This window comes from Fistularia commersonii, chromosome 20, assembly GCF_037954325.1.
Source record: "Fistularia commersonii isolate RoL2024-O1a breed Wild chromosome 20, RoL_Fcom_v1.0, whole genome shotgun sequence".
Taxonomy (NCBI): Eukaryota; Metazoa; Chordata; class Actinopteri; order Syngnathiformes; family Fistulariidae; genus Fistularia; species Fistularia commersonii.
The window spans coordinates 14443557-14470807 of NC_141303.1; the positions used below are offsets into that span (position 1 = coordinate 14443557).

At 52.3% G+C, this 27251-nt stretch overlaps 2 protein-coding genes, 1 long non-coding RNA gene and 1 other non-coding gene across 6 annotated transcripts; 3 read left to right on the top strand and 1 right to left on the bottom strand.

The window, feature by feature from the left end:
- Positions 1 to 1380: 1380 nt before the first annotated feature.
- ankef1a (ankyrin repeat and EF-hand domain containing 1a) lies at positions 1381 to 7897 on the top strand. Of its 3 annotated transcripts, none has more exons than XM_086167103.1 (10): positions 1381 to 1685; positions 1827 to 1942; positions 2065 to 2243; positions 2606 to 2767; positions 4153 to 4352; positions 4450 to 4599; positions 5108 to 5231; positions 5305 to 6124; positions 6243 to 6469; positions 7390 to 7897. In XM_086167103.1, the coding sequence occupies exons 3-10, from the start codon at positions 2066 to 2068 to the stop codon at positions 7533 to 7535; spliced, it is 2007 nt and encodes a 668-aa protein (XP_086023229.1). In that variant the 5' UTR covers positions 1381 to 1685; positions 1827 to 1942; position 2065; the 3' UTR covers positions 7536 to 7897. The 3 variants fall into 3 exon arrangements, with proteins under 3 accessions (XP_086023229.1, XP_086023231.1, XP_086023230.1); XM_086167104.1 differs by having other exon boundaries at positions 1609 to 1685; positions 1811 to 1942; XM_086167105.1 differs by lacking the exon at positions 1827 to 1942.
- Positions 7898 to 9839: 1942 nt separating this feature from the next.
- trnae-cuc (transfer RNA glutamic acid (anticodon CUC)) lies at positions 9840 to 9911 on the top strand. The gene has a single exon. It is a non-coding gene; the product is annotated as a tRNA-Glu (tRNA).
- Positions 9912 to 12630: 2719 nt separating this feature from the next.
- Positions 12631 to 18563, bottom strand: mcm3 (minichromosome maintenance complex component 3). Its single transcript, XM_086166727.1, has 16 exons — positions 18399 to 18563; positions 17861 to 17973; positions 17566 to 17774; positions 17359 to 17489; positions 16391 to 16738; positions 16147 to 16300; positions 15663 to 15794; positions 15353 to 15561; positions 15104 to 15278; positions 14891 to 15017; positions 14615 to 14765; positions 14400 to 14540; positions 14210 to 14313; positions 13799 to 13872; positions 13385 to 13451; positions 12631 to 13129 (listed from the first exon to the last, which is right to left on the bottom strand). The coding sequence occupies exons 1-16, from the start codon at positions 18471 to 18473 to the stop codon at positions 12931 to 12933; spliced, it is 2409 nt and encodes an 802-aa protein (XP_086022853.1). The 5' UTR covers positions 18474 to 18563; the 3' UTR covers positions 12631 to 12930.
- A 3715-nt stretch (positions 18564 to 22278) lies between these two features.
- LOC147223059 (uncharacterized) lies at positions 22279 to 26269 on the top strand. The gene is made up of 5 exons (XR_015107701.1): positions 22279 to 22384; positions 22799 to 22937; positions 23442 to 23481; positions 25487 to 25520; positions 25603 to 26269. It is a non-coding gene; the product is annotated as an uncharacterized LOC147223059 (long non-coding RNA).
- The last annotated feature ends 982 nt before the right edge of the window (positions 26270 to 27251 follow it).

A 27251-nucleotide genomic window follows, 5' to 3' on the forward strand; every position in this document is an offset into this window, starting at 1 on the left:
CCTTGGAGTCCTTTAGGGTCATTTGAAGCCTCGCCGGTTAAATGGAGAAACACTGTTGTGACAGAGGTATATATACAGACGGTAGGATAATAACTTGAAAGAATAACTCAAGAGTCCTGACTGCGAGGCGCCAGGTAGTGTTCCAGCGTTGTTCCATCATCGCCTCACTCAGAAGCACCTTCAGGTACCCTTGGGAACATGATATTGAGTTCATTTCAGCGAGCTAGTAAACTTGCATCATACTGAAATGATTTCACTGCACCTAAACACATTTTCACATGATCATGGATGTAGTGCCGCTTCCATCTGCCTGATGAGCTCCGGACATATTTCATATTTGTGTCAAGCATACGATTCACTGTACTTACATTGTGTGTAAGGATATATGCAAGAGTGAACATGGACACTGTCTTTTGTACAGTTTGGTTTTGACATGGCTGACTATCAAGGATAGTCAGGATAGGCTTGGATGGGGACGGTTGATTCGCTGTGGAGATACCTGAACGGGAAAGCCCCAAAAGAAAAGAAGAAGAGCAGAGTGACTATCTCTCTGGGGTCCAGAATTCACACCTGACCTGGGATGAGACATTGGGTTTTCGGTAATAATGTTATTTATGTAAACGGTCTTGACCTGAGGTGCGGTCGAGCTTTTTCCATCTTTACGTCCGCTTTGGTTTCTTCTTTCCCGTCGTGTTGATGTCGGAGCAGCACGGACCACGAGGAGGGGACAATTCCAGATGTGACATCCGTTCCGGGCCAGCCTGCGGGGAGGATCTGGCCCGCGGCTTTGACGATTTCCTTATCATTCAAATCCCACGTGATTCTCCTCTGAACATCTATGATGGGCCGCAGTTCTTCCGGTCATTGGTCCGAGTTTGGAGCGAATGCAGACGCCCTCGCCGGCAGTTTCTCAACATGTCTCGAGAAATCCTCTTCCTCCACATGTTCTGCAGAGATGAACGTGGATGTCCATCCTCTCTGAGGACGTTGACCTCTCGGCTGGAGCGTCCTCAGACGTGCGGCGGATTTCTGGCTCCCTCTAATGGTCCCATCGTGAAGTTTTTATTTCGTGCAAACAAGTGTCTCACAGCAATAATGAACAAACCTGCAAGGAATGAAGTACATGGTCATGGTAGTACTTGTAGATATGAGTTCTTTGCGAAGTAGTACTTGATAAGCCGAGTATTCTCCGGAGTATTCGGTGTAACGGACCTCGGTTTGTTTCCTACGACACCTGAACGCATCACAGCACGTTTATGACGCCCCCCCCCCCCCCCAGCTGCATGTCGTTGCCATGGAAACGAGTTGCACCCCACACACACACGCACACACACACACACACATATTCACATACGCAAGCCTTACCGGGACGGTGAAAGCCGCCCCGCTTCCGCCCGCAACCGAGGACTGAACTGCGGACGCGGAAACGGCGGGTGGAAACAGACGTGCACGGCTTTGCGGGTCTTCTAGTAATACTTGGCGTAGACGTACATGTTGGCGTACACGCTGTGAGTACGGGCGCTGCTGTGACATCACAGGCGGTGTGTGTGACGTCACAGCTTCCACGTTGAGAGAGTGGGCTCCTCCTGTGTGACGTCACAAACCCCCACCGAGCGCAGAGCGGGTCTTCTGTGGAGCGCTCCTCCCGCAGAGACCACCTGGTCGAGAAGATCCACCTCCAGCAGGTAATGGTTCTCCTAGAAGCTGCCGTCGATGTTGTTTTGGTGAAAGTTCTTTCAGTCCCGGTCCGATCTGAGTCACCTGAATCCTTTCTCCTCGCCGTATCTCATCTACGATCTCCCGTCTGAAGGCTATTTCCTTTTAAGGTTCGGCTTCAGAGGAGAACGTGAGGGACTCCTGAGACTTGCCTCGCAGGAAGGGACTATTTTTCTGATTTTTTTGGGGAGATAAACTTTCCAAGGGAAGGCAGAAGTTCTGGAAGGTTGTGAAACACGTCTACATCTTATAAAAGCGCTAAAATTGACAGGAACCCGCCTGAGAAAGTCCCCTTAGAACCTCAGCCAGGCTGTCCAGTGTCCAATGTGTGGGTGTCCTTGCCTGCAGGATGGCGGACGTTCGCCTGCAGGTGCTTCAGATATACCGCCTCCTGCAGTTTGTCCACAAGAACGACAAGGAGCAGATCGAGAAGATGGTGAACCTCGGCGTGGAGAACCTCATCAACCTCACCGAGCCTCAGGACGGCATCGGCGTTCTCCACGTGGCCGTTGCCGCCAGCAACCAGGGTGAGTCCGTTCGCCGATCCGCACTCGGAGCCCGTCGGTGGGTGCCGAGTGGGTGTGGAGAAGGGAGTCTGGTGAACAGATGGAAAATGCCAGGTAGAACAATATCGTGGATTCCACACAAGGAGAAACCTTCACCCTGCGGAAAAGGGTAGTGAGCCAAGAAGGAAGTCACCGGAGTAGAAATCCAGCTCCTTCCTTCAGGACGATCAGAACCCTCGAGGGGAATGTCACATCCCACCTTTCTCCTAATCCGCCGCTTCGGGAACGTCGAAGGAGAAATGTGACATTTCTTCCCGTTCGCTAAATTGTCTTATCAGAGTTCTACCCTGACGTCACTCGAGTGTTTTCTGTGAACCCCTCAGATCTGGTGAGCTTCTTGCTCTCTCTTGGGGCAAAGCCCGACGTTCAGGACCGCAGGGGCCGAACCCCCGTCATGTTGGCCGCCGAGCTGGGTGACTTCGGCGTCATGGAGCTGCTGGTCCATCACCAGGCCGACATGAGGCTGCAGGACGTCGACGGCAAAGGTGAGGAGAGCTTCGACTCGCCTCTGAAACATCACTTGCGGTCAGAAGAAATATGAAAACCATTGTGAGACATCGGAAAGCTTGGCAGGTTAAAGCTCGGTGAGTCGGGTGGGAGGATCCAGACCTCAGGGAGCCCTTGAAGGTCAGCCAGTGGGTCCAGATCAGGGACCCGTTGCTCTGAAAAACGCCACGTTTGGGCATATGTGAGGGAAACACCTGCACCTTCCCGGTTGGGTGATGTTTAAATGCGCTCAGGATGACGGGGATCTGTAGTCCAGAGGCGGCCATCGCACAAACCAACGTCCACGCGTCACATAGAAACAGGCCTCTGTTGGCCCACGGACCTTCCGCTGCCTTCACCTACCTGAGATCTTTAATCTTTTCTTGTGCATTTATCTCACAAAAATGAAGGTTATGAACTCAGACATCCTCTGCAAAGCTGTGAATGTCACGAAATGAAAATTGGATGTGACGCTGCATACTCCAGGTACAGAATTAGCCGCGGTAGCTCTGAGACCGCGGGGTTCGGCCCAGACGCCGTCCTCTGAGGGATCTCCTGAGGGATCCCGGCACTGGGCAGGAGGCCGTGCTTCCAGAGAAGAAGGCGCGTCACAAGTTCCTCCGTTCAAAGTCATGAAAGGTGCCAACAAGTGGCTTCCTTTCCACTCCTTTATTTACCTGCCGCAGGCTCATGTTCCTGCGCTCCAGGTGTTTCCACCTGCTCCACAACCAGCACGGCTGCTGCAACATTGATGACCAGGGGATCTCCTTGACAACAGACAGGACATCATTCTTGCTTAATTACCCCTAGCGGCCCTGCTGTGAGGGCCGGCTGAAGGAAGAAGGGCACTGTAGAACAATCCAGGAGCACATGCATAATATATTGCACAAACACACACACACACACACATACAGTCCATCTAATTACAGATCAGACCTAATGGTGATCCTCTCCGCCAACACAGGAAGTCACCTGATCCCCAGGAGTCAAAAGTTCACTGCGTCTTACCAGAATATCATCCCGTTTTCACGGTTTTCTTCTGGTGCGCCGGGTCTGAGGAACATCTGGTGATTGTTTAAAACAAAGCTGTCCGCTGCAACTTTGGCCTGGTTGAGGTTTATTGTCTTCTGGTGTCTTCAAGGTGTCTGTTTGGATCTCCATAGGTTTCCTTTGGGTTCTCCCACATCCAAAACCAGAACGGAATAGACAATAGATGAAAGACGGGGTTTTAATTTCATTATGTGCTGCTCTTACTTGATCCCGTTGGTTCAGCGCTTCAACGGAAGGCATTCGAACGTCCCTTTCCCCGCAAAGCGGACGCCGAACTTCACCCCAGCTTCCTTTGCCTTCAGGTCTTCCCTCTCGTTCCTTCTCCCCCCGCCAGGCGTGTTGTTCTACGGCATGCATCCCAGTGCCTGTCACACCCACTGCCTGCAGGTGGCGTTGACGTGCGACGCCGACGTGAACAACGTGTCGCTGCGAGGGGCTCACGTCTTCCAGCTGCTGTGTGAACAGGCTCAAGTCTTCACCCCCGTGTGTCTCATCATGCTGGAACAAGGAGCGGATCCCAACGCCACAGACCAGGTTTTTTCTCAGATCCCGTCGAAATAGGGCAGACATAAAGAAGCGCCTTAAAAGAGAAGGAGCTGACCCGGAGAGGCCTTCTTCTGCTTCCCCCCAGGAGACCGGGATGACGGCGCTGATGGCGGCGGCCCAGTCCGGCTCTCTGGAGCTCGTCAGGGAGATCCTGAGGAAAGGTGGAAGCCCCAACGCTCTGGATCAGAAACGCCGCACCGCCGTGCACTTTGCGGCCATGGGCGCTTTTCTGGAGGTAAGCCGTGCTCTCGTTCTCGTCCCTTTCTTCAGCAAAGCAGGAATGCCGGATCTACTGGAACAACTGATGTAAATATAGAGGTGGAAGCCAAAGCAAAATAGCCCACGAGTTCCTCATCTTTCCTGCGAAAGGACACGACACCTCTTTAAGTTGACAAGAAACTCCCTGAGAAAAAATTTAAATTAACCTTCTCCAGGCAGATGTTGCAGATTTGCGACAGCTAAATGCTACTTAGCTAATTACGCCACAACTTAATTTGAGCCTGAGAGGGTTAATATTGCTGGTACCTCTGAAGAATACAAATCCCCCAATTCGTGTCTCTGTTGCTTAGACATCGTCAGAGTAAAAACCACATGTTAGAATTTGAGACAAATGGACTCAAATTTGGGAGAAATACCAAAAAGAATCCCCTTTTTGAGGTTGTTTTTGAGAAGTCCTGGACCATCAGGTGTGAAACGGCAGTAGATCTTTCTGATACCTTGTTCTCCGGTGTGGTGGGCGTCAGGTGATCCAGGTGCTGTCGGCCTTCTCGGCAGACATGGGCGTCAGTAACCTGGAGGACCGCACGCCTCTGCACTACGCCGCCGCCACCGGGGACGCCAACTGCTGCAGGTTCCTCGCGCAGCGAGGTGACGGTCCTGTAAAATCGGGAAACGGGGACCGGCGATCGGTGTGGTCCGTAACCCTCTGATTCTTCTTCAGGTTGTAACCCCAAGCTGAAGAACTTGGACGGTCTGTTGCCGCGTCAGATCGCCAAGGAAGGTGGATTCAAGGCGGCGATGAAGGACCTGAAGAAAGCGGAAAAGCAACACGCCAAACGTGGCAAGATGGGCGACGAGGTCCCCACGTTCAAACTGTGGGCCCTGGCTCTCCATGATTGGTCCAACGAGAACGAAGCGGAGCTGCGGCACGCCTTCGGGGCCGACTCGGAGAAGGTTCCGGCCGACGTGTTCACTTCGGTGTTGGAAAGGCTGAAAGCGCCGGTGGAGCTGGAGCACATCCAGATCGTCATCCAGGCCCATCAGAAGGGTCGGGAGGCGTGCGTCAACAGCACCGAGTTCTTCAAAGGGCTCAAGTACGTCAAGAAACCCTTCCTGCTCTCCTCGTTTCTGCCCAAGAAGAAGAAGGAGAAGGGAAAGAAGGGAGGGAAGAAGAAGGGTAAATTCGCCATCCCGCTCCCCATCTGCACCCTGCCTCCAGAGCTCAATCCCCGCCGGGCGGACGGAGGGCCCCCCAACTACATGATCGAGGCCTACCGAGACTTCACCGACGCCGCCCGCTTCGACCCGGACCATCCGCCCAAACATCCCATCATGAACGACTCGGTGTGGTACATGGAGAGGCCCGACAGGATCTACGTCAACATCAACGACTGCGTAAAGACGGGAGATCTGGAATCTCTGGACCTCGCCTTCAGCCAGGGCGTCGCCGTTGACGTCCAAGACCAGTTCTACAAGACGCCCCTGATGGTGGCGTGTTCCAGCGGAAACTGTCAGCTGACTCAGTACCTCCTCCAGAAGGGGTGAGAGCACGGCAGCGCGCGCTTGACACCTCCGCGACCATCTCGACCGTTCCCCGAAAACACGCGCCTTCGCTTCGAGCTTGCATTTGTCCCTAAAGTGCAAACCTTGTTCCAACAGGGCGAACGTGAACACGAGCGACCAGTTCCTGTGGAGCCCCCTCCACCACGCAGCTTCTGCAGGCCAGGTGGATATCATTCAAATCCTGCTGAAAGCGGGGGCCGCCATGGAGGCCCGGACCCTCTGCGGCGGGACGCCTCTCATGAGAGCCATCCAGAGCTCCAGACCCTCCTGCGTGGACTTCCTGATCAACGCCGGTGCCAATGTGATTGCGGAGAACAAGAAAGGTCGGGTGACAAATTGTAAAAACACCAACTCGGTGATGCTTTGGAGTACGGATGATTTTGAACAAGAGTTTGGTCTCGGCCTCACGTAAAAAAGGGATGGTTTGCGAAGCCCGCCTGATCTCCGTCAAATTAACCCTCATATTATGTTAAGGGTCAATTTGACCCATTGGGTCAATGGGTCAGATGGGTCGAATTGACCCTTAACATAATATGAGGGTTAAGAAAAGGCACGAGTCGGGAGTTGCTGGGCTGAAGTTAAGGCTACCTGATTTTGGACATCAGAAGCTCATGTTGATGAGGCCAAAAAAGCTGATGATGTAAGCGATGTAAGTGTAAACCGAGCACAGAAACACGGTCAGCAAGCCGTGTGGAAAGCACGATTCCTCATGACGGTGAATGTCCAAGTGTATGACGACCGGCTGCGTCGACGTACTTGACAGCGGACGGATTTCGATGTGAAGTCGAGTTAAACCACGTAGACAGGCGGATAATTTGGGGCAAAAAAAAAAATTGAAAATCAGGATTCATCTGAAAAAAAAAAAAGGACATGAAACATCGATGTGTCCGTCCTCCCCTGGTTAGTTGACGGCGTAGAAACAACAGCACATCGCTCCGCATCGACGCGTCCGCCGTGCTGGCCGAGCATCGAGTCACGACGTTGGAACAACAGTTCTGTTCGTCAACGAACTTTTCGAAACACCAGCAAATATGCTACACTGCTATCTGTGGAAAAACTAGTGTCACATAAGCTAGATATGATAAGGCTTTGTGGATCCCCTTAAGGGAAGTTGGTCCGCACGGGGCGGATCACTTCAGCTTAAACGCCACACGCCGTCATTTATCTTCCGGATAGTTCTTTCTGTTACATTGGTGACTGCTGTGTGTCCAGATGGGACTGATGGTACTTCCTGTCCCTGCAGAACAGAACTGTCTGGACATCGCCGTGGCGTACGGGGACCCGACCATCATCAACCTGGTCAAAACTAAAGTGGACACTCTGCCAAAGCCAAAGGACACGGGGAAGGACAAGAAAAATCCGAAAAGTAAAGGGAAGGGAGCCAAGTGACTCCCCCGTGACTTGTCTTCGCCGCCACGTCCGCAGAGGCTTCATTAAAAAGCGTCGCTCCAAACCGGGTGTGCACGTGGAGAACGGCTGTCCGTGCACAGGGGCCTCCACTTTGTTTCGTCGCAGCCGAAAACAGCCCGATTTACATCAGACAGTACAGTCATAACAACTTTTGTCACCTCTGATCTCACGGCGAGTAAAGAAACGGTATCAAGATCAGCAAATGTGTGAATGAGAGAGAAATTCTCTTGAAATGTGACCAAATAATCCGCCCACGTTCAGAGGAAATCCCTCTGAAGTCAGTAAGAAAAAGGGATATGTCGCTCAAAGTAGAACAAATAAATCATGCCTGTGACCTGTCAGTTATTTGTACACATGAACAGTTCCTGTTTGGGAAGACTGAGTGTGCCAATAAACCACATCAACATCCGAACCCCCGTTCTTCTCAGAGCCCGGAAACGCTCACGTTACTTCAGGACATCCTGTGAACACACCAGAGCAAACAGGCTACGTTACAACGTTACACAACGCAGACAGGTCCAGCACCAGGGGGGATTTTGTAGATCTGGAATGATGTCATTTAACGCTTGAATGGGAGAAAGCGGGAGCCAGACCAGTTCTCAGGTAGAATACGTCAAAGGACGCGGTGGACTTCTGCTGATAAGACGTCGTCATATCCGCTCTATTTTCAATTTCGGAACACTCCTTGCGGAGAGCTAAACTCTCCCCTGTGCTGGACCCGTATCTTCACCTGGCAGCTGAAGGCGCTAACACACACTCGGTCCCGGGCAAAAAAAACCAAGAAACTGCTTCGACTGGTATTCATATCAAACGCACAAGGTTAATAACCGTCCAGAAATGTGTGTATCTGCTTATCTTACCCTTACACCCAGAGCCTGATGGCATGATGCTCGCTTCTGAAAGGATGATCCAAACTCGACGCGCAGCACATCAACCGCATCCGGTCAAAGAGATTGACGGCTTTCGTACAGAATTCGCTAGGCAACTGCAAATGCTGCAATTCTGTATTTGTCTTCCACATGAGATCAGGGAAGACATTACATTACATTACATTACATTGCATTACATTACATGACAGTCATTTGGCCGACGTTTTTATCCAAAGTGACTTACAAGAAGTGCAATTCAGTCACCGAAGATCCGAAGTAGTCGGAAGTCAGAAGTGACCACTCAACCAAATAGCCATCTCAGAACTATATACATACATTTCATTTTTTTTTTTTTTGGGAGGGGGGCTAAGTGGGTTTATTAGGGTAGTGCTTGGTTAAGAGGTATGTTTTCAGCTCACGGCAAAAGATGGGTAGCGACCCCGCTGTTCTGACCTTTTTCGGGAGTTCATCCCACCACTGAGGAGCCGAGACCGGTTCGATCGGCAGCCGGGGGCTCTGGGTGACGGGGTGGACGGTCGCCCGGAGGTGGCAGATCCGGGGGGACGGGTAGGAACATGTGGCTTGACCATAACTTGCAGATAAGACGGAGCCGTCCCATTCGCTGCCTGGTAGGCGAGCACCAGGGACTTGAACTTGATGCGGGCGGGAGCCAGTATTGGGACATAGGAAGGGGAGTTGTGTGGAAGAATTTGGGACGGTTGAACACCAGCCGCTTCCTGAATAAGCTCCAGAAGCCGGAGGGTCGCCGCCGGGGCACTGGCAAGGGGGGAGTTGCAGTCGTCCAAACAAGAGATGACAAGAGCCTGGAAGAGGGCGCCAACGGGGGCGATGTAGATGTTTTTCTACTATGCAATGTATATTATACCTGCTGTATATCATGGTAGAAGCGTAACAGTCCATCCTGACTAGCTTTCTCTGCCAATGTGTGACGCACATGTAAGTCTGAAGCACTACTTTGAGTCTTGGTTTAGGATTTGCTTTTGGACTTGAGAGCAGAAAACCAGTCCCATCTACCAGGTCTGTACGGTCTTCTGTCAGAGTTTGCAATGGATATTATGGTACCTCCTGAGAAGACTGTGAAGACAAATGTCTGCGCATCGGGCAGAACTCTCCCACCGCTGCAGACGCTGCTTTGCTGCGTCCTGCCGGCCCACGGATACACTCATACCGCGGTGAGACGAAGCGCTCCGATGCCCCGCAGTGTTTCCTGCCGAAGCATCCGAGGAGCGCGTCTGGGAGCAGCGGTGCAGGAAGTAGTTCCGGTCTGACCGCCATGCCCACGGATACCCGCGATCGTCGTGGCGTGAGTTTCGTGTTTTCACGGAGCCTGCGAGGAAACCTCAGTACTCTCACTGATGTGTATAAAGCATATTGTTTATAACATGTCAACACATCCCTGGTGGTCTAGTGGTTAGGATTCGGCGCTCTCACCGCCGCGGCCCGGGTTCGATTCCCGGTCAGGGAACACCTTTTAGGGCTTCCACCTTTTCACTTCCTTCTTGGAAGTGAACGTTCTTGACGCTCAGTTGTTGAAATCTTCTTGACTTTGTAACTGGATTTGAATTTCTTCATCCCTCAACCCATTCCTTCTTCAAATCCTGGCTCCTCCGACACGCTGAAGCCCTAAGTGCTCCCCTGACACTGAGCGATGGCTGCCGACTGCTCATGCTTCATCCGTCATGGATTCAATGCAGGGAGGAATTTACTATAGTGACATATTGCTTCATTCTTCTCTTTTCAGCTTTTCTCCTTCAGGGGCTGCCACAGCGAATCAACCTTCTCCATCTAACCCATCTCACACCAACTACCTTCATATCCTCTCTCACTACGTCCATAAATCTGCTCTTTCACATAGTACCACTGACACTTTTTTCCACCCATTCCAACCTGCTTGGACCCGTCTCTTCACCTCTTTTACACACTCTCCATTGCTCTGGACTGTTGACCCCAAGTACCTGAAATCCTCCAACTTCTTGATCTCCACTCCCTGTAGCCTCGCCGTTCCACCCAGGTTCCTCTCATTCACACACATAAACTGTCTTGCTACGACTAACTTCCATTCCTCTCCTTCCCAGAACATACCTTCACCTCTCTAGATTTTCCTCAACCTGTTTTCTGGTCTCACTACAGATCACAATATCATCTATAAACATCATGGTCCATGTAGATTCTTGACTAACCTCATCTGTCAGCCTGTCCATCACCACTGCAAACAAGAAGGGGCTCAGAGCTGATCCCCGATGGAGTCCCACCTTGAACTTCTTTGTTACGACTACAGCACACCGCACCACTGTCTCACAGCTAGCATACATGTCCTGCTCCAGTCAGATATACCATTCCAGATTTCCCCATACCATACCAGATTGGCTCTCTTGGCACCCTGTCATATGCTTTTTCTAGGACTACAAAAACAAAATGCAGCTCCCTCTGGCCTTCTCTGTACTTCTCTGTTAGCATTCTCAAAGCAAACACTGCATCTGTAGTACTCTTTCTAGGCATAAAGCCATACTGCTGTTCACAAATGCTGACTTCTGCTCTCAGTCTAGTTTCCACTACTGGAAGCTCTCCCTGACTACCCAGAGCCTTTCTCAACTCCTCCCTGAAAACCATACAACACTTCTCCCTTTTCAGCTTCCACCACTTTGTCCTCTGCTCTGCCTTTGTCCTCTCGATCACCAGAGTCATCCTACAAACTGGTCTCCTGGACACACAGTATATCCACTTTCCTTCTCAGCATCACCTCGACCAACTCTCTACCTTTTCCTGTCATAGTCTCGATATTCAAAGTCCCTACTCTCAGTCCCAGACTCTTGCCTTTCCTCTTCTCGCTCTGCTTCTGAACACACCTTCCCCCTCTCCTTCTTTGACCTACAGTAGCCCAGTTTCCATTTGTTCCCTGTTGGTCATGAGTACCAATGGCAGTCGTTGTTAACCCAGGCCTCAACTGATCTGGCTATTATGATTGATTAGCATGTTTAGTTTTGGCAAAAGTTTTATCCTGGATGCCCTTCGTGACGCAACCCTTTGCATTTATCCGGGCTTGGGACCGGCTCAGGGAGACGCTGGCCAATGCTGCCCTGAGGTTGCCATAACATATTACTTCATTCATTCATTCATCTTATACCATCTTTGTTTATCAACCCCAAAGATAATGGCATTGACAGAACTGACAATTGATCCAGTAGTCACAAAGCTTCTGTTTTTTCTGTGTTTGCGTCAACCTTCTACTCGGGCTCCCTTTAGTGGACACAGCTGCTATCGCCCAATGACAAAACAACAATAATAGTGACAACAATAGTAATAATAACTCTTCACGGTGAACATACGAGTAATATCGGTCACTGTGAGGATGGCAAGTTTCAATTTCCCATCCAAGAAGTCAAATGAGGGCCAAATCCAGCCTCAATACTTCAGCCTTGATCCCGACGCCGTTCTCGGGCAAAGTCACCGGGGCGGAACCGAACCGCAAACCAACCATCAACCTCCCCAACGCCGCGGTTGAAACCGATAAAGTTCAATGGCAAGGGCCGCCTCCCACTGTGGAGATGATGGAGTGAAGGAGGGACAAAGAAAGGGTTCCTCTTTCTGACCGACTGGGTTCCTCAGCTGCCAGGACTTTCTCAACCTTCTGGACCACCTTGGTATGGATGGCGTGACTTCCATCAGCCTCCCACTGCACCTCTCCCAATCTCCACATGAAGATGAGGAGTTCCCATCCCATCTCACATCCAGGACCACAGCATTGTCGAGCGACCTTCAACGCAGGCATACCTGATCTCCAGCTCGTGAGACGATGAATGGGGAAGATGGTCTTGAGGTTGTCAGAAGTGAAGACCAGCACATCGGTGAGTCTCCAGGATCAGGAGAGAAAGTCAGAGCAGCTTTGAAGAGAACGGACACGGTCGGTCGGGACGGCTGACCGATAGGTCTACAGGTCTTCTATCTGCCTCCATGAACCAAGCTCCATCTTTCCTCAAGATTGCCCCTTCAATACAGTAGCTTATGACTACCTTCTCCTCCTGAAGCTGTATGTTTGTAATCTCTCATCACCTTCTTGGTCACCCTCAGCTGTCCTAGAGGCCTTCAAGACCTCTCCTTGATTCATCTCACCTTCTAAGTCAGGACTTTGTGACCAGATGACCAGGAGATGACCAACGTCCCACCATTAAACAGCAGATCCCTGGTGTCTTTCAAACACACATATTGGTTTTAATACACAACTACATGTCAAACACCTATATACAGACTCAGAGGAGGCTTGGAGGCAAAGCAGCTCCGAAGGACATTCATTCCCTCCTGGTCCATCACACGACTGCATGAACCAGGAAAGGAGAGCTTGTCCTTATAACATCTCGAGCATAGCGTGGATTTGTTGAGGGCAATCCTGAATTCAGAACGTCAAATATTTCATACAAAAAAGTTGTTGTTTTTTTTTACAAAAACCGGAGGCTCTGCAGAAGCACCCGCCCAGTCGGTCCTGGTCCTCAGATGAGGAAGACGATGTCGTCGGCCACCATGACTTGGTTGTCATCCTGCATGCGCCTGAGGGCGGCGCGCACCTCCGCCTCCGTGAAGCTCTCCTGACGCTCCTTGTTGACACCGTCCATCAGCGCCGCCATCTTCACCGACTGGGCGTGAGACGCCTGGAAGACCGCGAACAGGGACGACTTGAACTCCTTCAACCTGGAGAGCAGAGAAGAGCGCGTCACCAGAGAACTTACGACGAACGAGGCACAGGTTCATTTACGGCGAAAGGGAAAAACAAGCATTTTAACTCCTCGTTCGGGGTCTCCGCAGCCCATCGCCTGCCTCCGCCCAACCCAACTCACTTCCTGTCTTCCTTCCCACCACCCATAAACCTCTCTGCTCATCCTCTAGTCCTCAGCGTCCTTCACCACCATGTCGTGGTCCCCTCCCTCCAGAGAAGCAGCGACCCACCTGTCTGCTGTAAGCTCCGTCTCCCGCTGCTGGGGCTGCTGAGATGGCTCTGGGACTCCGGCTTTGACTGGATCACACAAAGAAAGACAAGGATCGGCTTTTAAACCTCCACAGGACTTTTCCAGGCTCTGTTTACGTTCGCCGGTTGGACGCCATATTGGTTTGTGTAGTTTTGGAGCTTTTCAGAAATCAATGAAAATCACATCTAATCTTATCCCTGCAATTACAGACGACTTTGGACTCCTCAATAATTCACTGATAGTTTAAAAACGCACGTCTGTTCGAGTACTTCATTACTATTCAGGCCCGAACACCACCCAGGTCTTCGGTTGGGAGGAAAGCACCCAGAGCTTCACGGACGTGAGACCTTAGACTTCATCACCCCAGAACAGGCGTTGGACCCCGCAGACTTACTCTGTGGGGCGTCCTGGTCTTCGCTGAAGTCGTACGGGCTGTAGGCTGCACCAGACTCGGAGCCTCGGCGGACCCTGCGGGACAGAGTCGCAGCATGGGGAGATGATGACACCAGGTCCCACCACGACCTTCAAAACTTCAGACGTAAAGAACGTCCTCATCTGCCTCGTCTCTAGACACTTGATTCAAATCCATCTGGTCCTCGTCCTCCGTGATGGGGGAGGCCAGAGCTTATTTTCAGAATCAAGATTTCATCTTCAAGTGAGAATTCAATCCCAATGTGGAACCCGGTCATGAGAAAAGCTTGTCCAACATTTCCATAGACTTAAAATATCCAGATGAACTCCTGCCCGCTGGGTGAGCTCAGGTCTGGGTGATGGTTTGGATGCGGTAGAACGATGGGGGACAAACCTCTTCCTCTGTGTTCTCTGGGTAGACACCACCTCATCGCCCTCCTCTCCCTCTTCCTCCGAGACGTCTTGCTCCTTCCTTCGTTTCTTCTCTTTCTCCAGCACCTGAAACCCATTGAGGGTCAACGCCGTCAACACCGTCGACGCCGTCGACGCCATCGACGCCCCCCCGCGACAAACCAGACACGGACCTTCTTGAAGTAGGCGAACTGGACGAGTTCCACCGCCACCTCCGAGTCCTCCAGCTCCACCAACTTGCTGATGCGGGCCTTGGCGTGGGCGGTGGACAGGCGGATCAGGGTCTCCAGGGTGCGGGCGGTCACCGGGGAGGTCTGCGTGGAGGCGGAGACCGTCAACGCCGCGGCCGGGTTCGCTCATCGGGACGGGGCGGCGGCAGAAGGCTCACCCTGGCTACGTCGGCGGCGAGCTGCTCCTGACTCCGCAGCCTGGAGTACTCCTCCGCGATGTGATTGGCCGCCTCCTCCGTCAGCACGGGGGTCACGACCTTGGCGATGTGGATGTACTTCCTCATGAACTCCTTGCTCACCACCTTGTCCCTGAAATACAGGCATGTTCAGGACCTGCTGCTGTCCCAGCTGAAAGGACCAGACATCACGCAACCACCGCTGAGGAACTCCGTCCCTACAAAATCCCAACACGGCGAAGAAGACCACATCCGTACCTCTTCCGCTTGCTTCCGTGCAGCAGGTTGTTGTGCTTCTCGTAGACCTGCAGCTCCTCCTCCACCTCGGCGACGGCGTCCGGGTCATCCGTGGCCAGGATGTCCGCGGCGCCCCCGAACACCATGGCTGCGAACCGACAGTCAGAAGTTTGAGTCGGAACCCCGAGGCGCGACCTTATCCTTCTCCCGGGGGCGCAGCGGACGCCGTCCTACCTGCCCCCTCCTGCTCCCGGGGGTCCCGGTAGCGGTGCATGCGGAGCACGTGGTCCGAGATCTCGCGGTCCTGCTCGGGATCCATCTGGTCCAGGACGATGAAGAGCAGGTCGAAACGAGACAGGAGGGAGTCCTGCAGGCCAATGTTCTCCATGGGGGTTTTATACTGGTCGTACTGGGAGGGGGCAGAGCGTCGCGGTGAATAAAGGGACGTCTCCCCGGAGGTCACCAGACAGGAAGTGGACTCACCCGGCCGTAGACGGGGTTGGCTGCGGCGAGCACGGAGCAGCGGGCGTTGAGGCGCGCATGGATGCCGGCCTTGGCGATGGTGACGCGTCCCTGCTCCATCACCTCGTGGATGGCCGTGCGGTCCATGTCGGTCATCTTGTCGAACTCGTCGATGCAGACCACACCGCGGTCGGCCAGCACCATGGCGCCCGCCTCCAGCTGGCGCTCCCCTTGGTGAGGAAGATCACGCGGACATTCTCGTCAGCAGACCGGATTAACAGATAGCGACAAAGAGGCACCAGAACTCTGGACCCCTGCGGTGTCCGCGTACCCGTCTCCTGGTCCGTGGTGACGGCGGCCGTCAGCCCCACGCCGGAGGAGCCCCGGCCGGTGGTGGGAATGGCCCTGGGTGCCGTGTGGAGCACGTAACGCAGCAGCTGGGACTTGGCTACCGAGGGATCACCTGGAGGAGGGAGGCGATGAAGTCACGGAGTTAATCTGATCATGTTAACTTCTCCGAATTGATCCGGGACGCGAGTCCTCCGGGTATCTGAAGGACTCCGCATCCTCGGTCACGGGATGTCGTCTTTCTGCTCTACAGCTCGTTCTCCTGATGCGGAGCGGTAGCTCTTGAGGTGGGCGTGGCTCGAAGCAGGAGCGACTACACGTGTGCTTTTTTTGGAAGTCCAAATACAGAATGGGTTTGAGATCATGCCGGAAAGCTCCTCGTGCATCTTCTGTGCGGTGACGGGTGCGGTTCCCCTCATCCCTGAGCGAAGGATCGGATGTGTGCGCTCTGTGGAAGGTGGAAGTACCTATGAGCAGGATGTTGATGTCGCCCCTGATGCGCGACCCGTTCTCCAGAACCTTCTCCACACCGCCCAGCAGCATGCAGAGGATGGCCTTCTTGATGTAGTCGTGGCCGTGGATGCTGGGTGCCAGAGAGCGGGCCAGCTGATCGAACACGTTCTACAAAACACACCAGACCCCGTCGGGACGACCGCGGTGAAAACGCCGTCGGCGGTTCGGAGAAGGCAGACGGGCGGCTAAAGAACTCACGGCGGAGCCGCTCTTCACGAAGTTACGGATCTTGGCCACGTCGTCGGCGGAGAAGACGGGAGACACTTCCTTGCTCAGCTGCTTGACGTGGCAGGCGATCATGATGGTCCGGAAGGTGCCGGAGGTGAAGCCCCCCTTCTTGCCCGGCAGGCAGCGGTACGTCCCCACCACCTGGACCCGATCCCCGGGCTTCACCACGTCCACCAGGTCGTTGTCGATGATGATGTCCACGGAGCGAGGCAGCTGGCCGGCGGGGGCTTTCTCTGGCATCTCCTGCACGGTGATGGTCTGATGGTCCTTGTAGATGGACAGACCAAACTCCGTCTCCAGAGGGTTATTTTCTTCATCCTGTCGAAGAACCCCGACGTTACTCCAAACCACACCATAGATGCTTATGATCGTTTGTGGAAAAAAAAGCACAAAAGCGTCATCAGCGTACTGGAGGTTGTTGATGTTTTCGCTTCAAACTCCTCAGTAGTAGAACCCGCTAGCATAACGTAGCATTTGTAGTTACTGCTAACAGCTAAGACAATTTATATTTCATTATATTTCTTATTCCTCCTCCTTTCCACTATTGTCTATTACTGTTATGTTTTTTACTTGAAACTCTGGCACGACAATTTCCGTCGGGATTAATAAAGTTGTTCTCATCTCATCTCATCTCATAACACAAGGAACTGCAGCTTATGGTACGTGTTAGCCTGCCTCATTAGAAAGTTGTGCATGTAAATATAGAGATAAATACTTTACTTTTTGCTATTACATGTTTCCTCTTTGACTGAACTGTAAACATTTATTTTTTTATCAGATGGAAAGCACTTTGTCCCATGTCAGGCGAATAAGTCTACGTTTGCCTGGCAAGACAGTTCTGATGAATCTTTATCCACTTTGCTATGGTTAATAACCTGCCGCTGGTCAAACCCTGACACCTCCTGGAAACATCTGAACACGGAGGTGTTTGCAGGCACCTTGGTGGGATAGATGGCGCTGGAGGGGAAAGGATCCAGCGAGGTCATGTCAGTGTACTTCCTCTCCATCGTCTTCTTGGTAGCGGGACAGTAATGGACGCTACGAACCACCTTGGGGCGAACCAGGGAACCTGCGGGGGGCAGAAGACAGCGATTAGCACTTCTTCTTACCCCAGAGAAGCCGTCGTGACAGGCGGAGAAGCTCACATTTTGTCACGATGCCCTCCACGCACACCAAGCTGCCCAGCAGGCGAGAGGTCAGGGTTCGTGGCGTGACGTGTTTGGAGCCGAAGCTCCCCTCCAGGCCGATGAAGAAGTCCTCGTACTGCTTGGCGTAGGTGGCGTCCACCGAGGACACCAGGTCCTTCAGGGCTCGCTGGAAGGCCAGCAGCTCCTCGAAGGCGTTGCTCATCAGCCTTGGGAAAGGAGAGGGCGGCGAATAAAGCCGCTAAAGCTTCACACGATGAAGACCGGGACAACCTGGAAGGAGACGAGGTCCTACCTGGCTGCACGGGCCTCGTTGCGTCTGCGCAGATCATTGATGTTGACTATAAGCCGGTTCTTATTCTCACTGATCATGTCTCGCAACTTGGTCTGGTAGATGCCCTGGTCTTGCTGCAGGGGCAGGAAAGCGGGTGTTACTTAGCAAAGACTAGCTGCCCTCAGCTCACAGTCCGGGGTGGAGCATATTAATGTGCATTGAGAGACAAAACTCTGGGGAAAGAAGTGCTGAACCGCCATCTTCAGACAATACTCGTGGTTTCATCTAGAAGCTCCTAAGGAATATTCACCCGGGGTCTTATTATAAGATTGATTGTCTTATGGCTTAAAGAATAAAATGATAAATTATTTAACCTCGACTGCACCCAAAACCATCTCACACTACAGCGGATGAACAGAAAATTGGAAAACCCAGCGGCGGATGTGACCCTTCGGCGTCACCAGAGCCTCTTCTGGGCTTCGAGGAGGCCCCGACAGGCTCATCCGTCCTTTTGTCCGAAGCGCATGTTGCGGTTCCCGCGGAACGGAGTGGGACTCACGTCGTCGTCCAGGAAGTCCAGGTAATCCCGCTGAGCTTCCCGCATCTCCCGATCATCCACGACGTCCGTCGCCATCTTCAGCAGGGCTTTATTTTTCTCCTAAAAACCTCTAAAAGTGTCCTCCTGGTCTTCAGACTCGTCTCTCCGCGAACTCGAGCGATATGCGAGTTTTCGCGCCACTACGTGCCGAACGTAAGGAGAGCGTCATCCCCGATTGGTCCGCCGCGAGGCACGTGATCCATGACGTACGCAGCTCCGCGGGGCTGACCAATAGGCGCGGCGGCCGCGGCCGCACAGGCCACGCCCCCTCGGAGAAGTCCCGCGAAAACCGAGCGGAAATGGAAGCGGGGTTTTAAAGGAACAGATGCAAAAGATGGAGTTCCGAAGATGTCCAGCAGATGGACATCAATGATAATAGTAAGAAGAAAACCACAGAGATCATTTCCAAGTTGCTAAACATTAATCTTAACCCGAAGACACAAAATATTGATATTTCGAAAATATAAATAAAGTTGATGAAAGTTCACATTAAAACATGAGCATTTACATTACCCCGAAAAAAATGCAGCAAAATTAATTAAAATTAGATTTAATATCGTCGGATAGAATGCCGTTCCGTAGAGCCAATACCCTTTTCAAGTATGAGAAAATGCACATTATGAAATTGAGAGAAATGAGAAATGAAAGTTGAATCAACACAGGTTGACATGGGATTAAAAATGCCTCAGGATGATTAGTGTCAGCTGTTGAAACATTTCACACTTTTCACCGTGAACTTCCCTTTTTTAAAATAAAACAGTTACGCAATCGACACTGTTACTGTGGTTTGCATCGACTGGGAGTTCACGCACTTTACTGCTCTAAGCACAGCCGTAGGCCGCTCGCTGGAAACGGACGGAGGACAATCCCTCTCGCCCCCTGCATGGCAAGCTGTCTGATGGGCTGTCGTCGCTGTCCTTTTTAATGTCTATTTATATTTATTGTCTCATGTCTTTTGTTACCTGTCCTCTGCCCTGTGCCGCTGCCACATCCCAATTTCCTTATGTGGACCAATAAAATATTACCTTATCTTATCTTAAAGGTCCTCTGAGTTGTTGTCGTTTCTGAATTGAATTTCAGCTTCCGGGGTCACATCGGCAAGTCAGGCAACAGAAGATTAAACTGTCACAACTAAAATGATTTCTCTTTTTCCTGCCTTTCTGTTCACCGACTAGTTCCACAAAAAAAAAAAACCATTCTGGTTGAATTCAACCGTAAAGGAACATCAGAGAAGATGTCCGGCAAGAACGAAGGAGTTGGAGAGTAACAATATCGAGCTGTTCAAGAAATAGCGTTTAGATTTCAATCAGTCTCCAGGAAAAGGGGAATAAATGTCAATGAATGCTGAAGAATTCCTGAAGAAACAAGCATTGACATAAGGCTCGCTGTTTCCACCGAGTGTGGGCTCCTTCCCTGCTCCACAGCCTCTGAAGGTTCCCGTCAGAAGCCTTGAAGAAAATGCATCCCCGATGTCCCGTGACATGTTTGCTGATGTTCAGACGCAGAACACGCAACGGGCGTCGGAATTGTCCGGTCTGGCCGAAAACATGAATGGAGACTCATATACAGCATATTTTTACCTCAAATCTACATGGGGGAAAATGCTTTTAAATTCCAAAGTACAATGAAACCTCCAATATGAATATGCAGGGGAAACAATAAAAATATCATTTTGGAATCTGTAAATCCAATAATATTTGGGTGGATGTGAGTACAAATATACGAGATGCAGCACATAAGCAGTACATACGGTATATAGCGTGTGAGTATACCTCCTCCTCTCTCCTCTCCAGGCCTGTCTCCCGGTTCCGTCCCGCCGCCGAGCGCGTCCACTACTTCCTGTTCTTCACGGACGACATGTGCGCGGCGGCCACCTCCTCCGCCAGGTGGCGCGGCGTTCTCGCCAAGTGCGGCGTTCTTCGCTTAGCTCTCCTGCACCGGCTGCAGTTTCGCCCAGTCCCGGTATCGGCGTCCGTTCCCACCCGCCAGCTGACCCCGACCTCCGGGGCGCACGTGCTGGACATCAGCCCCGGTACCAGCCCTCGCTGCCCTTCCACGCCCTCCGCATCTTCTTCTCCTGCCCCGTCCCCAAGCGCTTCTACCCAGGATCTTCCGCCTGTTCCCGGCCTGTTCACGCCCCGTGCAGGAGGTGTTTGGTGGAAGCAGCCGGGTTGCGCCGCTCTGCTCCTCCCCGCCCTCGTCCTCTGCTGCACCTTCACGGCACTGCTCACAACGAGACGGGTGGACAAGCAGCTGCCGAGCAAACGGGAGTGTGCGACGACTACCTATTTGTCAGATCTTATGATGGCACACTCTCCTTGAAGACGTCCCTCCTCTCAGACGGCCCTCATAGCTAGAGGGCTTCCTGGTTGGAGTCTCCATGTTCTGTGTGGGGTCCTCGAGATTCTCAAAACACATGCGGGAGGTTCGTGGAGACCCTGCATGGTCCACATTTGTGGATGACAGGGTGAATGGTTGGGTGCCCCTGATCTTGCTGGGATAGGCTCCGCCCCCTGCGGTACAATAACAAACGGGCGACAGAGGGAAAACAAAAATATGCAATGAAACAAAGAAATGTCCCATGACGTTTTGCAACCGCTGGAGAACTGCAAGCAGAAACTCAACAGGAAACATCCCATCGTCGAAGCATAGCCGTAGCAGGAAGATTAGATTCCTGCAAGTGTTCAAACCGTGGAAGAACATCTACCGGGTCACCACGGGCCTCCTCCGGTCCGCACCTGCTTCCGCGGCGGTGACTCACCCCGAGTGTGTCTGCTGGGCGTCTCCCAGCGGCTGCTCGTCAGCAGCACTTTGGGAGTGTTTGCAAGAAAACAGGACTTTCAGAAGAATGACCAGATCTGGAGAAGCGGCGTGCTTCACGCGCGGTGCCGCCCTCACAACCCGTTCCTCCGGTTCCACCGCGCTGCCCTTTTTCTCCAGGCTGGAGGCCGCGGTTGACGGGAAGCGTCAGCCGGACCGCAGGCCAAGTGTGTGTGTGTGTGTGTTTTACCCACATTCAATAGACTCAATCAAATTTGATCATTCATAAACAACAGGCCAGGGTTCTCCTGGAGTTGTCAACTATATGCATGTCCATCAGCTGAGAGAGAAGAGTCCAGGACCACAGGGAGCCTCGGAGACTCGGAGCAGGAGTTATCTTGAAGGAGAAGATGGTTAGGAAAGTTGTGGAGATGAGAAGATAGAGTTCTGAAGACAGAAACTGAAGGTGTGACCGTCATTGTTGTCTGTGGCTCTGCCCCACAAGTGGGAGGTGTTTTAGAGGAGAGCCTGGATGGACACAGTTCTCAGACCTCCGACGGTCCCTCAGAGGAATCTTGAGGTTTTTCACATGGGAAAGTGTCAGAGAGGACATCAAACTGGGCTGATCCCTGACCGATCCCCGATCGATCTCAGCTGGATGACAGCTGGATCACACATCCCGTGGATCTGCCACATTCATGGCAGCAGAGTCATTATGGATGTTTCTTTTGCACTGTTTCCTCCAGAACAGGAACCTCCACATGGTTGTCGTGTCTGTGAGAAGTCTGTGTGTGTGTGTTAAGTATTGTTTGTGTGTGCTTGTGTCTACATTTGTGTGTGTGTTCATATGCTTATTTGTGCGCGTGTGTGTGTGTCTTTGCGCATGACAAAAATTCACACCAGGTTTGTACGGCAGTTTATCACAATCTTACAAAAGCGCACAGACTCAAGATTGTCGGTCAAATGCATACCAAACGTTCTCTCAAAGCAGCATGAACACGCACACAATCATGCACACTCACACACACACACACACACACACACACACAATGGGTTGTTCCTAGCTGTGCTCTGGTAAGGAGGATCCTCCCAGAGCCAGCGCTGTGCTGTCACACACTCAGAGGAGGAGCAGTCAGCTCTCCAGCCTCAGGTTGACACACAGCTCCCAGACCTCCAGCAGCTCCCAGGTAGGTCTCCTGCTTACCATAAAGTAGCACAGCCAGAGACCGCTTTCAGCCAAACTCGCATCGGACTCTCCTCGTTCCCGCCGCCCGAAGATGCGTCCCTTCTAAGCTCCGGATGAAACATCGGAAAGCTTCTCGGAGTTTAAACGCAATGCTTTTCGGTGATTCCGTCCGTCGGAGAAGAAGATTTCACGTGAACTTGAGCCTCCTTTGGGTCCGTCAGCCGGCCGACCGGCTTTCCCTGGGCGGGTCCTGGTTCTGTGAGTGGAACGAGGGAAACCCGCACTCACAACCCAGCTCGGGGCTCCGTTCGCTTACCTTCTCCTGAAGGTGGTGGGGGTAAAGGTTCTGCAGGGTGTGTGTGGAGCGGCGAACCCCTGGAGCGTCGGCTGATGGAGTTTGGGCTTCTCTGTGCAGAACACGATTTCCGGATGGCTCCAGTTTCGGCTGCGGACTTGGCGGTTTGGGCGTCGTCCCCCGAGGTAGGCGCGGCGTCGCTGGTGATCTTCATGGTCCTGGCCGTGACCCTCCTGGCCCTCTGTGCTCAGTGTCGCAGGTGAGAACCTTCTGACCCCGGATGTTCGGGCTGATATCGATCACCTCCCGCGGTACGCACCAGACTCGTAGGACTGGACCGGCGGTTTTGGGAGGAGGGCGTCGCCCGCTTCAAAGGGCCCGACGGCCACAGGAATTCTCACCCCAATCAATGCTAGTTTATCTTCTGGAGCCGGAGGTGTTCGCTGGTATGCTGCTGCAGCCGCTGCCGCCGCTGCCGCCTGCGGGCCTTCTGTCACCGCAAAGCATACCAGTGACACACTGATCTCTGGCAACCAGAGGACATCATCTTCCTCTGGTTGCTGCCAGAGATCTGCTCGGGTTTATCCAGGAGCTCAAGGTTTCGGCAGAAACTTGATCTGGACGCCAAACGTTTCATCCAAATATACTGTATGCACACATCTATCTCTGGATCGCGAGACATTCCAGGTGAAAGACGTTAGTCACCTCATCGTCCGCGAACTCTCGGAGGTCGAATGCCAACCTTTTGTGTTTTGGTCCCCAGGAACCCGGGGAACACGTACGACATGAACGACGGGACGACGGTAGGAACCCCCCGCCGCTCCTCACCCAAGCACATCGGCGTATCGTCAGCGAACGAGTAACGAGTGATGTTGAAAATCATGAATATTAGCTTCGAACTGCAAACCAAGAATGTCAACTCTGATTCGGACAGCTGTTTAGGAGTAAATCGAGGGGAGCTAGTGGTTCAAAACAGACTTGTTTAAAGAATCGGACCTTCTTCTTTCAGAGGCACTAAGCAAGGGAAGGCTTGCCGGTCCAAAACCACCTCCTTGTTTTGAACCAGTCTGAACGTCGGCATTTCCACGTTCGATAATAACAACGGACTCTGGTCCGGCCTGTCCTCCCAGGTTTAGCTCCGTCTTAAAACCTGGCGGAGGGGACGCCTTCAGTCACTTCACGCTGACATAACATGACAAACATCTACTTGTGACTTTAGCATCACATATCAGAATCAAATCAATGTCACCGCTCCTCAACTAAGGTCGGTCATGAGGAGAATCAGGAGAATCCTGCTTTAAGTCCATCTTCTCCTGCTTTGGGCTGCTCCCTTCGGAGGTCACCACAGCCGATCATCTGCCGCCATCTAACCCTCTCCTCTCACGCCAGCAAACCTCCTGTCCTCCTCGCCTCCATCCATAAAGCTCTTTCCCGGTCTTCCTCCAGACTTCCTGCCTGGCCGCTCCACCCTCAGCATCCTTCTACAGCTCGATCACCAAAATAAGACAGGAAGTAAGCCAGGAGGCAGGAAATCTGAGGATTAAAGCAGAAAATGACGTTGTTGAAGCGATTGAAACCATTTTATTCCCGGTTCTCCTGTTGGCGAGCTAGCAGTCCGTCCGAAGGTCATGTCGAACGTAGGCTCACCTGGCTACAGCTAGCGTTGCCTCGGTAACAGCAGCTTACCAGCCCGGGAGCCGGTTTACACAATGTCTCTGCTGTTCTACTGGACGCCATTCTGTTTGTGTCAACTAAAGTCACCTTTGAATGTCAAACACTGACAGACACACACACACACACACACACACACACCAAAGAATGCCTCCAACATTACAAGTATGCGACGAATTTGGTTGCCATACTCAGTAATGCTCTGCAGGCTTCCCTGTTCCAGGTAGGATGCCGGTGGTAGGTGTGTGTATGTGTGTGTGTGTGTGTGTGTGTGTGTGTGTGTGTCCGGCCTCGATAATCCAAGCAGTTGCTGAGAGAATGTCTGAAGCAGCGATTCAGATCCGATTGGCCGATGAAGTCCAGGTGTGGAGTCTCCAGGGACTGTCTAACTTTTTAAACTTTGTGAGGTTTCCAGGCTGGGCTAGCATCCGTTGTGTGTTGTGGCGGTGGCTGGGCACAGAATTGGGTTTATTCTGGATTTAAAAGGCCATTGTGCGTTCTACCTGCTTTCCCTGCGAGCTGAGTACCTGCAGGACTCCAACTGCCTGCGTGCAACGTGCTAAAATCCTGCTGTGACCGACTAGCATGCTGGCTACTACTGCTAACGCTAGCTATGTGCCCGGTACCTCTTTTCAAACCAACACAAGGATCCTCCCTACATCACTCACTCATTTCATCATCATCTTCATGGCTCGCCCTGCACTCAGGGCTGGGGGGCTGGAGCCAATCATAGCCTGTCCCGGCTATGATTGGACGAGAGGCGGGGTTCATCTCGGATCCATCACAGGGCCTCACATAGAGACACACAACCATTCAATCATCCACTCACACCTCATATAAAAAGACACAAGAATGTACATGAAGTTCCTCCATGAGCTTGGACTGTGGGAGGAACCCAGAGAACCCTGAAGAACCCCACGTAGACACAGGGAGAACATGGAGATCACTCCACGCAGGAAGGCCCCTTGTGGGAATCCAACCAAGAACCTGGTTGCTGTGAGGTCGAAGTGTTAACCGCCGCTCCGAATTTCAAATATCTGATAATACTTCGCGTTTGGTCGACGCTGAAACTGCGTGACGCCTCAGTGACCGTACACCCCGAATGAGCATACCATATCTTTTGTCTCTTCACGACAGGTTGACGCCGGGGCCGGAGTCGGCGGGAGGGACGGTGAGTTCTCCGCCGCCGAAATCCCATTTTGGAGCGAGACGCCCCTCGGTGCGCGACACGTCTGTTGTGTGTGAACGCGCAGGTTCAGGCTACATGGAGTGGAGGGACCACAGGAGCATGCCTCGCAGCACGCTGGACAGACAGATCCCCGCCGCCAACTGAGCCGCCCGCAAGAAGCTCCGTCCACACCTCGACACGTGACGTGGTCCCGGGAGCGGAGAAGAGCCACGCCGGCGGGAAGGGTCTCGCTCTCTGTTCTCGTCACCGAATTACAGAATCCTTAAGCCTCTCTACGACCGGCCGCCCGGTCGTCTCTTTGCAAAAATGTTGTACAAATACATTTCCGGTTGTCACGCCGGTTTATGGAGAACACACGATTATCCATGTCGCCCAACAGAAACAAGGCCCGTCAATCTACTCCTTTTTTTAAGTATATCTTCTGCTGTTGTGGTGCTGTCTCCTGGCTTTTCCTCGCCATCATGTCTACTTCTACACGGCTCCGTTCAGAAAATGAGCACCTCAGGCTGTCCCGGAGCCATCAGAGTTACGGCGACTGATCGCGATGGTCCCTCCCGATCGGGATGCCGCACGCCAACATCTGAGGGTCAAGCAGATGGATGGTTTTTCCTGTACTAAAGCGTGAAGACCATGTCACAGCGGCGGTTCTCCTGACGTGTTCAGCGCGGATCCCCAGGCCCACGCAAATCTGTGTGTTCAGTCAATAAAAGCCTCAGAATCTTAGTTCTCAATATTACCGTCCTCCCATTTTCTTCATCGCATTCACCCGGTCAACCATCAGCGCGTAAACCCAGGGTTCATCATTGCCCAGGAGCCAGTGAGACCCAATGTGATTGGCTGGCAGTTCCACAGCACTTCCTGTTTCTGTTTCAACTGTGGAAAAAAAAAAAACACAGGTGGCGGTCAGTCCGTCCGTCACTGCTGCGTTGTGATTGGCTCAGAGGGAAAGGTCGCCAGAATGATAAACCATTGGAAAAATCAGCTGTCGGGAGCAGCTCCAGGAGGAAGGCTTGCAAGCAGTGTGCCATTAGTTACAGCAAAGGAATGCTAACTATAACATTAACCCTAACCCCAACACTAATCCTAATGCTAAAATAACGTTAACCCTAACACTGACCACAAGGCTAACACTAACCTTAACCCTAATCCAAATGCTAACCATAGTGTTACCCTCACACTAACCTTAACCCTAATGCTAACCCTAACCCGAACACTAACCCCAATGCTAATCGTGACATTAACCCTGACCCCAACACCCTGCCTAACGCTTACCATAAGGCTAACGCTAACCATAACGTTAACCCTAACCTTAACCCTGATGCTAACCCTAACCTTAACTTTAACGTAAACCCTAACGCTAACCCTAACCTTGATGCTAACCATAACGCGAACCCTAACTCTATCACGAACCCTAAGGCTAACCCTAACCTTAACCTCAACGCTAACTTTGGGTTAGTGTTAACCCAGAGTTAGTGACCACTATCCCTGACCCTAACACTAACTCAAAAAACTAACCCAAACGCTAACACCAAACCCTAATGCTAATGCAAAAGCTATCCTAAAGCGGACTGCATTTTCTGCAGCGCAGGCCTGGTTATGAAACATGGTGTTGTTCTGGAACCCTGAAGGCACTGCAGGAAAGGACCTGCAAGGTCCAGCCGTCACCGAAGTCTGAGGAACCTTCTGGCAGGCAGCAGCGCCCAGGAGGAGCCA